The sequence below is a fragment of the Mercenaria mercenaria genome, chromosome 13 (assembly GCF_021730395.1).
Source record: "Mercenaria mercenaria strain notata chromosome 13, MADL_Memer_1, whole genome shotgun sequence".
In the NCBI taxonomy this organism is placed as follows: Eukaryota; Metazoa; Mollusca; class Bivalvia; order Venerida; family Veneridae; genus Mercenaria; species Mercenaria mercenaria.
The window spans coordinates 57,090,727-57,103,442 of record NC_069373.1 but is presented as its reverse complement, the minus strand read 5'-3'; the positions used below and the strand labels follow the sequence as shown (position 1 = coordinate 57,103,442).

General features: G+C 36.1%; 1 protein-coding gene across 3 annotated transcripts in view; it reads right to left on the bottom strand.

The window, feature by feature from the left end:
- Positions 1–4,476: 4,476 nt before the first annotated feature.
- The window catches only part of LOC123528565 (uncharacterized), a 35,952-nt gene continuing 27,712 nt past the window's right edge, over positions 4,477–12,716 (bottom strand). For all 3 annotated transcript variants that reach the window (XM_045308374.2, XM_045308375.2, XM_045308373.2), the window contains 2 exons: positions 11,470–11,561; positions 4,477–10,654 (listed from right to left, as the gene is read on the bottom strand). In XM_045308374.2, coding sequence (XP_045164309.2) covers positions 10,411–10,654; positions 11,470–11,561 — 336 coding nt within the window. In that variant the 3' untranslated portion in view covers positions 4,477–10,410. The remainder of the gene's footprint in view (positions 10,655–11,469; positions 11,562–12,716) is intronic.

Sequence of the window (12,716 nt, the reverse complement as noted above, 5' to 3'; positions counted from 1 at the left end):
TAGTTTTTGACCCCACTTGACCCAGTTTCAAACCTGACCTAGAGATCATCAAGACAAACATTCCAACCAAGTTTCATAAAGATAGGGTCACAACTGTGGCCTTTAGAGTGTTAACAAGCGTTTCCTTTGATTTGACCGAGTGACCTAGTTTTTGACTCCACATGACCCAGATTCGAAATTGACCTAGAGATCATCAAGACAAACATTCTGACCAATTCTCATGAGTTTCAAACTTAAACCGTGGATTCTAGAGTGTTAACAAGATTTTCTTTTGATCTGGCCTACTGACCTTTTTTTATCCCAAATGACCCAGTTTCAAACTTGGCCTATTGATCATCAAGACAAACATTCTGACCAAGTTTCATAAAGATTTGTTCACAACGGTGACCTCTAGAGTGTTCACAAGATTTTCCTTTGATTTGAATGGGTGACCTAGTTTTTGACCCCACATGACCCAGATTCAAACTTGACCTAGAGATCCTCAAGACAAACATTCTGACTAATTCTCATGAGTTTCAAACTTAAATTGTGGTCATTAGAGTGATAACAAGATTTTCCTTTGATCTGGTCTGGTGACCTAGTTGGCCGGGTTTTTGAAGAAAAATCCGGCTTGTAGATGGACGGGCGGATGGATGGGATAATGAGTCTCATGTTAACCTTTTTGTTCATTCATTTTTCTCAACAACTACTTCACCTAGAACCTCGAAACTTCATAGGTATGTTGGTCTTGATGTGTACATGACCCCTATTGATTTCGGGGTCACTGGGTCAAACGTCAAAGTCACAAGGACCTGAACATTGAAAATGGTTTCCACTAAATATCTGGACAAGTATTTCACCTAGGACCTTGAAACCTCATAGGTATGTTGGTCTTGATGTGTACATGACCCCTATAGATTTCGGGGTCAAAGGTCAAGGTCACAGGGATATAAACATTGAATATTTTGATTTTTTACACCAATTTATTTCTTTAGTTTCATTTTCTACCTGTCCATTTCTTCATTTTTAAGCTCACCTGTCATGTAGTGACAGGGTGAACTTTTGTGAACGCCCGTCGTCCGTCCGTCTGTCGTCCGTTCACAATTTCTTGTGAACATGATAGAGACTACATTTTGCAACTGATTTTAATCAAACTTGCAAACAATTTGTATTGGCATAATATCTTGGTTCCTTTCGAAAACTGGCCAGATTCCATCATGGGTTCCAGAGTTATGGCCCCTTAAAGGGCCAAAATTTGCTATTTTTGGGTTGTGAACACGATAGAGACCACATTTTGCAAATGATTTTAATAAAACTTGCACACAAGTTGTATTGGCATAATAACTCGGTTCCTGTCGAAACCTGGCAAGATCCCATCATGGGTTTTAGAATTATGGCACCTTAAAGGGCAAAAATTGCTATTTTTTGCTTGTGAAGAAGATAGAGACCACATTTTGCAATTGATTTTAATAAAACTTGCAAACAACTTGTATTGGCATAATATCTCGGTTCCTTTCGAAAACTGGCCAGATCCCATCATGGGTTCCAGAGTTATATCCCCTTGAAGGGCCAAAAATTGCTATTTTGGCTTTTGCAGCCATATAGAGACTTCATTTATTGTTTGATTTGATACAAACTTGCAAAATATCTTTAACAACAATAGATCTCGGATTCCATGATGAATCCGGCAGATCGAATCATAGGTTCTGGAGTTACGGCCCCTGATTGACCCCTGAAAGAGCCAAAATTTGTTAATTTTACCTTGTGAACATGATAGAAGTGATATTTTACATTCGATTTTAACCAGACTTACACAACTTAAGTCACAATGTTATCTCTGTTCCTTTTGAAAACCGTCCAAATTCCATCATGGGTTCTAGAGTTACTGAGGCAAGGGGCAAAATTTTCTATATTGTCCATTTTAGGTATATAGAGGTTTCATTTATGCTATGATTTGATACAAACTTGCACAGAATGTTTATCTTGTTGATCTCTCGGCCAAGTTTGAAACTGGATCATGTGGGGTCAAAAACTAGGTCACCAGGTCAGATCAAAGGAAAAAGCTTGTAAACACCCTAGAGGCCACATTTATGACCCTATCTTCATGAATCTAGGTCAAAATGTTCATCTTGATGATTCCTAGACAAAGTTCAAAACTTGGTCATGTGGGGTCAAAAACTAGGTCACCCTCTCAAATCAAAGGAAGAACTTATTTACACTCTAGAGGCCATATTTATTACCCTATCTTCTTGAAACTTGGTCAGAGTGTTTATCTTGATGATTCCTATGCAAAGTTCAAAACTGGGTCATATGGGGTCAAAACTAGGTCACCCGGTCAAATGAAAGGAAAAACTTGTTAACATTCTTGAGGCCACATTTATGACCCTATCTTCATGTAACTTAGTCAGAATGTTCATCTTGATGATTTCTAGGCCAAGTTCGAAACTGGGTCATGTGGGGTCAAAAATTAGGTCACCCACTAAAATCAAAGGAAGCCGTATCTTTGACCCTATCTTCATGAAACTTGGTAAGAATGTTTATTTTGATGATTCCTTTCCCAAGTTCGAAACTGGGTCAGGTGGGGTCAGAACCTAGGTCACCACTCAAATCAAAGGAACAGCTTGTTAACATTTATGACCCTGTCTTCATGAAACTTGGTCAAAATGTTTATCTTGAAGATTCCAAGGCTAAGTTTAACAGGTGAGCGATGCAGGGTCATCATGATCCTCTTGTTTCCCTTTTTCCTTCTATAGTGCTTATTAATTTGGGGGTTATTTATTGTATACCTTTATTAGAACTTTAACTCCTTATAACATAATTCGGAAAACCCGGCCAAAGCGCCGTCAGGCATTAGCTGCTTGTAGTTTTTTTGACCCCACATGACCCAGTTTTCGAACTTGGCCTAGAAATCATCAAGACAAACATTCTGACCAAGTTTCATAGAGACTGAGTCACAACTGTGGCCTCTAGATTCGAAGATGACCTAGAGATCATCAAGGCAAACATTCTGACTAATTCTCATGAGTTTCAAACTTAAATTGTGGTCTTTAAAATGTTAACAAGATTTTCCTTTGATCTGGTCTAGTGACCTAGTTTTTGACCCCACATGACCCAGTTTCAAACTTGACCTAGAGATCATCAAGTCAAACATTCTGAACAAGTTTCATATAAAGATAGGGCCACAACTGTAGCCTCTAGAGTGTTAGTAAGTTTTTAGCTCACCTGTCACAAAGTGACAAGGTGAGCTTTTGTGATTGCGCAGTGTGCGTGCGTCCGTGTGTAAACTTTTGCTTAGTTTTCGAACTTTTACCTAGAGATCATCAAGACAAACATTCTGACCAAGTTTCATAGAGATTGAGTCACAACTGTGGCCTGTACAGTGTTCACAAGCTTTTCCTTTGATTTGACCTGGTGACCTAGTTTTTTGACCCCACATGACCCAGTTTCGAACTTGACCTGGAGATCCAGACAAACACTGACCAAGTTTCATAAAGATTGAGTCACAATTATGGCCTCTAGAGTGTTCAAAAGATTTTCCTTTGATTTGAATGGGTGACCTAGTTTTTGACCCCACATGACCAAGTTTCTAACTTGACCTAGAGATCATCAAGACAAACGTTCAGACGAAGTTTCATAAAGATGAGTCACAACTGTGGCCTCTAGAGTGTTCACAAGCTTTTCCTTTTGATATGACCCGGTGACCTATTTTTTGACCCCACATGACCCAGTTTCGAACTTGACCTATAGATCATCAAGACAAACATTCTGACCAAGTTTCATAAATATTGGGTCACAACTGTGGCCTCTATAGAGTGTTCAGAAGGCAAATTTTGATGCAAAACGGACGACAGACAATGACCGGTCACAATAGCTCACCTTGAGCACTTTGTGCTCTGATAAGCTAAATATTGATGGTAGTTTTTTTAAAAATGTTCCCAGCCGTATAGAAGATATGGAGCAGACATGAACTGAAGCTATCTGACCTTTGGCATTCAGATGTGACCTTGATCTTGGACCTAGTGACCCATGTTATGTGCTCTGCACGTGTCTTGATGACATTTATAGTTGATGCTAGTTTTATTAAAATCTTCCCAGTGATTTAGAAGATATGGAGTGAACACAAAGTTAAACTATTTGACCGTTGTGACCCTGACCTTGGACCTAGTGACCTGGGTTGTGCACTCTACATGCCATCATGATGAGTTTAAATTTGATACAAGTTTTATGAAAATCTTTCCAGTGGTTAACAGGTTATTTAGTGAGCACGAAACTCTCATATTGCCCCCATATACTATTTCTGGGTATAAGTTAATGTAATAATATGAAATACCAATGTAAAATTCAAGAAAAAACATTTTATGGGTGGGCAGTGGAAAAAAAATCAAGTTCACTTCTTCGTGGATATTTGAACATTCTATTTTGTCTGAACCATGACAGTTTCAAAGTCGTCATTAGCAAAACTATAGAATAAAATTAAACTAATGACTACAACAAAACTAAAGCTTTTGTTAATAGTTTATTTAATAATATACTTAGTAACAAGAGTAAATAGCAGAATAGATGAATATAACAATTAAAACAAAACTCAATAACACCAGTAACAAACAGTTCATAATAACATTTACAGCCAGTAAATATGATACGTTAACAATAAACCTATACAGGAGACTACTGCATGTAAAACCATGTGTCTTCTCCTTCAGTCATTTTCATGGAATATTCACTTAAAGTTTGTTTCAAACCCGATCAGCAGAATATGAGAGGAATTTCATACAAACTATATTCAAGGCCTTCACCAAGCCAAAAATTCTTTCAACATAAAAGAATGACAGAAGTGTTGACGAATAGGGAGACTAATTTTAGCACGTGTTTTACTGAGATAGTAGTGTTTCACTCTCTATACGATGTTATGATATTAACATACCACTTCATCTCATCGTCAATGCTTGCTGTACATTTTTTGCAGTGTTCAGTCTCACCAACAAAAAATGTTCATGACATGGTGACTTCTAGAAAATGTTGCTTACCCTGTATTACTACAAAAATGTAAAAAAGAAGTTCTAATCTTCAGAGTATTTATCTAAAATAAATGACCTTAAGTTTTAAAACAAGTCAAAATTTAATCAAATTTTTAATAAACTTACTATGTATGAAGAAAAACTAAAAAACACAAAAGTAAAATAACTTTCAATTTTATTTCAAACCAATGCTGGTTGTAATAAAGAACACATTCTCCTCAAGACGACCTGTCAAGAATAACCCTGTATGTAATTTTCAGTCTCAGATATGAGGCATCAGTGACCTTTGACCTAATGAACCAAAAAAAGTTTCGAGTCATCTACTGACGACAGGATGTCATCCTTTGATGTCATACTTCAGTTAACCTTTAAAAGTTTTTCAAGTTATTGGACAGGAAATAGTTTTCAGCAACAATGTCACAGTAAGCATTGCCTTTGGCCTCATTATCCTTGAACTGGGGTCATCTACAGAATACGGACAATTACCCCATGAAGTTTGATGTCCATAGGCCTTAACATTCTCCTGTTAATGAATAGAGACCCTTTTCAATCTCAAGGTCACTGCGATCTTGAACTCTGACATACTGTTTGCTGAAACAACATGGGAGCTTCTGTCAAAGAGGGAAAACCCAATGAAGTCTCACTGCTGTAAGTTCAAGTCTTCTCCAGTTATAAACTAAAACTTGTTTTTAGTCTTAAACTTTTAACCATCTTCAACCTTTGACATACTGACCATCATCCTAATGGCCATTGGAAATAGTTAAAAACAAGTTCGAAGGCTGTATGCCAAAGTGTTTTCCAGTTAGTGATAGGAAAGTGGTCACTATGACCTTGACACTTAATGTACTGACCACAGGCAATCATCCTAAGAAGTTCCCAAGAATTTCCACATATTTAACAGACAGGCATAATGACCAATGTTAATAAAACAGTATACAATTTCTTCAAAGGGGGCATAATTATATCAAATAATTTTATCAACGTGCAAGAAGAGAAAAATCTTGGTTACAGTGGATGCATTTATATATTACATACATGTACCTATATTACAAAAATGAGTATTATATAAGTATTTATAATTTATTTAATGTTATGAGTGAAAAATAGTGTGAAAATACACTGTCAATACTTGCTACATGTAAAACACAACCAGTTACATGATCTAAAGATGATACATCACAAACCTTGAACACATCTATCAACAAACAGCCAGGGAACGTGTCTTAAAATGTGTAGGAAGAGACTACCTTAAAATTGGCTTCAAAATTCCAAATATGAGTTTGTGAATGCAACTTTGTCACTGTTCACTATGAAGTATGTGCTTAGAAACAACCAATTAGACTCTCGTCATTGTTCACTTTAAAGTTTTTTCACATTTCTGAGTAATTCATGATCTAGCTATGAAACTCTTTGGTAATTCTTAAGATAATTCATAGTACTCTACAAAATGATACTATAATAAATGACAAAACAGGTAAGAGATTCTGTCCAAAATTAAAACAGGTACGAGATTCTGTGCACAAATAAAACACTTAATTATGCATCTGTCCAAAAATAAAATGTATATGTTCCTATCTATTAATATCATATTATAGTTACTGATAAAACAGTTGAGATTCTATCCTGAAATTCAGGTATTAGAAACAATCCTGAGATACATTTATAAAAAGCATCTTGAGTGATATCTTGCATATAATGGCATGGCATGCATTCTCTCATGATATCAATTATATTTTGTCCACTAACTAAAGACAACATCAAAACTGGCATCATTTTGCATACTCTGAGCAGTAGACTTTATCCAATGATAATACCCCTACAAAACTCTAGGTCACAACTGACAATCTTCCCCATACTTTGAGCATTAGATATTATCCTGTGACAATTCCCCCAAAAAACTCTACCTCATAACTGACATTCTCCCCCATATTTCGAGTATTAGATTATATCCAGTGATAATACCCCCCTACAAAACTCTACCCAAGAACTTACATTCTCCCCCATACTTTGAGTATTAGATTACAGCCAGTGATAAAAACCCCTACAAAACTTTACTTTATAGCTGACATTCTCCCCCATATTTTGAGTAGATTATATCCAGTGATAAAACCCCTACAAAACTTTACCTCTTAACTGACATTCTCCCCCGTATTTAGAGTATTAGATTTAATCCTATGATAATACCCCTACAAAACTCTACCCAAGAACTGACATTCTCCCACATACTTTGAGTATTAGATTTTATCCAGTGATATTACACCTACAAAACTCTACCTCATAACTGACATTTTCCCCATATTTTGAGTAGATTATATCCAGTGATAAAACCCCTACAAAACTCTACCTCATAAATGACATTCTCCCACATACTTTGAGTATTAGATTTTATTCAGTGATAATTACACTTACAAAACTCTACCTCATAACTGACATTTTCCCCATATTTTGAGTCCAATGATAAAACCCCTACAAAACTCTACCTCATAACTGACATTCTCCCACATACTCTGAGTATTAATACAACAACTGAACTCTGAATAACAACTGATATGCCTTTTTATACTTTGAGCATTAGATTTTATCTAGTGATAACACACCTACTAAACTTTTCTTCAAAGATTACATTCTTCAGTGTTAGTTGTATAACAAATACTATATACAGCTTTCAACAACACTAAAATCAACAATATCAGCAACCTTGAATACAATTCTAAGCCCTATTCTCATGATCAAATGAGCCATGCCATGAGAAAACCAACATAATGGCTTTGCGACCAGCATGGATCCAGACCAGCCTGCGCATCCGCGCAGTCTGGTCAGGATCCATGCTGTTCGCTTTTAAAGCCTACTGCAATTAGAGAAACTGTTAGCGAACAGCATGGATCCTGACCAGACTGCGCAGATGCGCAGGCTGGTCTGGATCCATGCTGGTCGCAAACCTACTATGTTGGTTTTCCCATGGCACGGCTCAAATATGTATACTAAGAAATCATTAATATTCATGAGGCACAAAATTTCGTGGGTCTTGTTGTTGCATCAATAAACAAAATTTAAAGTCCCATAAGGCTTAAAATTTTATGTTAAAAACAGTTGAAACAGCGATCGAAACAGATGTTATGCATAATCACATAGTCAGAAAAGCAATACTTTCAACAATGTACATGAATTTATAAAGCTAGAACAGTAAAGGGAGGTAATCAGAAACAATGTATTCAATAGAACTTCCTATTATGTTAATTGGTATTCAAATCTTTGACAAATATTAGATAAAACAATTACTGAAAATAGAATTTAACAAGAAATTAATGTATTTATTCTGATAACAAATGTTGCAGCCACATTATAAACAAAGGTATTATGAGTCTTTAACCCTTATCATGCTGGACACGGCTGACTCTGCCTTTGCGACCAGTGTAGATCATGATCAGCCTGCACATCTGTGCAATCTGATCATGATCTGTACTGTTCGCCATTCAGTCAGTACCTTTTTGGTATGCAGCCCTTTTAACAGTTAATGGTACTGTCCAAACTGAAAGATGGACAAGTTCATTACAGAAATTAAGCAGGGGAAGGGTTAATTCCAATGAACAAACATAACTTCCATTCATTTTATCTTCAAAAGTTAATTGCATTCATCTCACCATAAAGTAGCTGTCTCGGCAACACCCACAAAATTTCAATCTCATGAAATTCAAAGATTTCACAGTAATTATATTTACATAAAAGCATAAAAGTACAATAAAATGAGTATATATGTGTAAACATTTAGCTATAAAAATAATATTTTGTAACACTTATTATTAATAACAAGTAAAAAAAATATAGATAACATACATGTAAAAAAAAAACAGTAAGTAATAAATCAAAAGTATAGATTAAGTAACATTTTAAAACTTGCCCTTTATGGTAATGATGTGAGCATTTAAAATATATAAAACAAAATATTCCTTAGGTGATCAAAACAGTTCACCTCAGGCACAGTGTGCTCAGGTGAGTTTAAAATACAAACAGTTTAAGGCACAAATGACAACACTGTTATAACTGTGTAAAATTGCTGATAAAAAATCATGGAACAGTTAACAGACAATAATTATGTGACAGCATAACTAATTAATCTGATACAGTCAAACTTTCTTTGCTCGAACTCGGATAATTTGAACACCATCCTTTGCTCAAACTCATTGTCAGGTACCGGCAGAATCCCTGTATAGTGCATATTTTTTCAATAGCTCAAATATCTGATAACTCAAACAAATTCTGCTGAGCCCGTCAAGTTTGAGCAAAGGAAGATTGCAGTAATATTTTTGTGGATAAGTGATGTATAACAAAAATTAACACAAACAGTGGCAAATATAAGGTTTTCAAAATATGCAAAAATGGTTTTAATATCATAAAAAAATCTTTATCTGTTTCACAGATAACTATACCTTACTATACAATGCAATTGTTACATGTGAACATCAGAGATGTGCTTACTTATAATAGCCTCAGCAAATGATGAACTGATGGTAATAGACGTGATAATCAACAATAAATAATGTGAACAAATTCATATGTCATTCAAAATGATCTAACATTTTAATATACATTATGTTTAACAGAATTGCCATTCTTATTTGTAAATACCGGTATGCATGTCAAATGATTTTTAGCTGCACAGAATCATGAAACACTAGATCTTGCTTTTAGTAAAAGCACATGTCTCCCCATCCCACTTAATTTAAATGGAAAGGTGAACTGATATGCAATGTCCAGCCATATCACACAGACATGTGTTTTGTAAATTGACAAAAAGTCAAGTTTAACCATACCATTTTTGTGTTCCTTTTTTTAAGTAGAAAGGAAAATGACCAAGTTGTACAGAAAATAGTAAGGAACCACAACTAATCAACAAAAACTAAAGAAGAGCTGCAAGTAAAACACATTATTATGCTTGTTGACATAGCATTCTATCTTCCAAATCTGACAATTAGCCTTTAGCCTGCTGGCGGCAAGTGATTCTGCCTTTGCAACCAGTGCAGACCAAGATCAGCCTGCACATCCATGCAGTCTGATCATGGTCTGCACTGTTCGCTATTCAGTCAGTAATTTTCAGTAAACACCCCTTCAAATGATAAATGGTTGTGTCCAAATTGAATGATGGACCAGTCCGTTATAGAAATTTAGCAGGGTAAAGGTTAAATGGGCATTTTTGTGCTCATATGATCAACACTGATATATTCAATTTAAATTAATTCTAAACGCTGGTGAACATGTATATATATTCAACAAACATATGTTACATACATTTGTAATATAAATCCATACCCTTTTTCACTGCCATTATTAATACTGTTAGCTTAATTCAGTGTTCTTTTGCATAAGACACAATAATTTTGCACTGCAATGACCAGCACAGAGATAGGTATAAAACCTAAACACTGACAGCAGGTCTACGTTCATACTGCACCAGCACAGGGCATCTGAGTGGGATTCTGTGCTCTGGTGACCCTGAATGACCTCCTTCACTTCCTGCAGGTGCCCTCATGCCGTACTGCAGATAGTGATGTAATAACTGTATAATGTCATCAAAATATCTTCCTTGAGTGATGTAATAATGTAGTTTACCAGTAAGAACTTTTGTATGTACCCTGTAGTGGACAAGTGTTCCCCTGAAACTGAAAAATAATAACAAGGATATATATAGTACAACATACATACTATTATATCAAAATTACCAGTTTAATAGTCTGATAATGGCAAAACATCATAAAATCATGTTCTACAATAGTCCACGATTCAAATCCGGTCAAATGCAACTTTTGCTGGCAGTCTAAATTATATCCTCCAGGTAAATCTATATCTCCAGCATAATCTATTTCCCCAGATTAAGTTTATATCCCCAAGGTAAACCTATATCCCCAAAGTAAAGCCATATCCCCCAAGGCAAGTCTGTATCCACAAGGCAAATCTATATCCTAGGGTTAACCTATTCATAATTTTAACATGTCCAAAACATTGCGGAATGATACTTATTTCACTTGGGTAATGATTACATTTTACTCGGACTTTATCACAGACTCCATGTGTAAAATCTCAATATTTCAACTAAAATAAAGGTATTAAATCGATATAATATTTCAATAAACTTCAAAGTTTTGTTGTTTGTAGCATCATCTGGGGCATGTGCAGTGAGAAACCTTAATCTGATTTCTAAAACAGTGTGATTTTTATTTCTAAAGTCACTATATGTTCATTGTAAATATACTTCGTTATACCCAAGTGGAAACTGGCAGGTACTCGAAAATGCAGCTCTCTGATTGGTCAGTTAGAACCCCTAATGTACTGTGATGTCATGATAAAGTTATGAATATCCCCAAAGTAAATCTATAATATCATTAAATATTCTGAAAGGGCACCAAAGACTATCCTTTATATCTTTAGTCAGACAAGTACTGGTACAAGAGAGTCTCCCAACGTTTTAAAAGATTACCTGACACTAAGGACGAGGTTTTTCCTGCCTCGGATATACCAAAGGATATAGTAACCATCGCTTGATACAGCATCTCTCATTGTCTTCTCAATCTGTAAAATAACAAAATTCCGGTCTGAGTCACTTCTCTTAGATTACTCAATGACAAACTCCTAGTTTGAAATGTATCTGACAAGAAGATTTTTAAAGTTTCCACTATATGAACATACAGAGATAAAATCAGGCCAGCAGCCATCTTTTCTGATGGATCAGAAAACAATTTACACCCACTGATCATCCTTGTGAAATTATTTTAAATTCTAGCCAGTAGTTTCTGACAAGATTTTTAAAGTTGTCTGTACATACATATAGGGAAAAGTGACTATCCCCACCTCCCCCCACCATGACAGCCATGTTTTTGACTAATCAGGATAATTTGAGGCGCACCATGAGAAAACCAACATAGTGCATTTGTGACCAGCATGGATCCAGACCGGCCTCATCCCCCCACCATGACAGCCATGTTTTTGACTAATCAGGATAATTTGAGCAGCACCATGAGAAAACCAACATAGTGCATTTGTGACCAGCATGGATCCAGACCAGCCTCATCCCCCCACCGTGACAGCCATGTTTTTGGCTAATCAGGATAATTTGAGCAGCACCATGAGAAAACCAACATAGTGCATTTGTGACCAGCATGGATCCAGACCGGCCTGCGCATCTGCACAGTCTGGTCAGGATCCATGCTGTTCGCTTTCGAAGCCTACTGCAATTAGAGAAATCATTAACGAACAGCATGGATCCTGACCAGACTGCGCGGATGTGCAAATGTCTCAGAAAATGATCAATTAATGGTACATGAGACATGAAACCCTTTGAATAACTATAAAAGGTTTTAAAAAAGTCTTTGTAGAGATTGTCAGTAAACTGAAATTGATCACAGGACAGCTATACAAATGAGCCACGCCACACGAAAACCAACATAGTGCATTTGCGCAGTCTGGTCAGGATCCATACTGTTCGCTTTCAAACCCTATTGCAATTAGAGAAACTGTTAGCGAACAGCATGGATTCTGACCAGACTGCGCAAATGCGCAGGCTGGTCTTGATCCATGCTGGTCACAAATGCACTATGTTGGTTTTCTCATGGCATGGCTCAAATAGACCACAGAAAGCCAATGATCCTAAAAGCTCAAAATGAGCATTTCGTGCTCAAGTGAAATAAAAATCAACCTTTTCTTTTTACAATTATATATGAGGAGTTC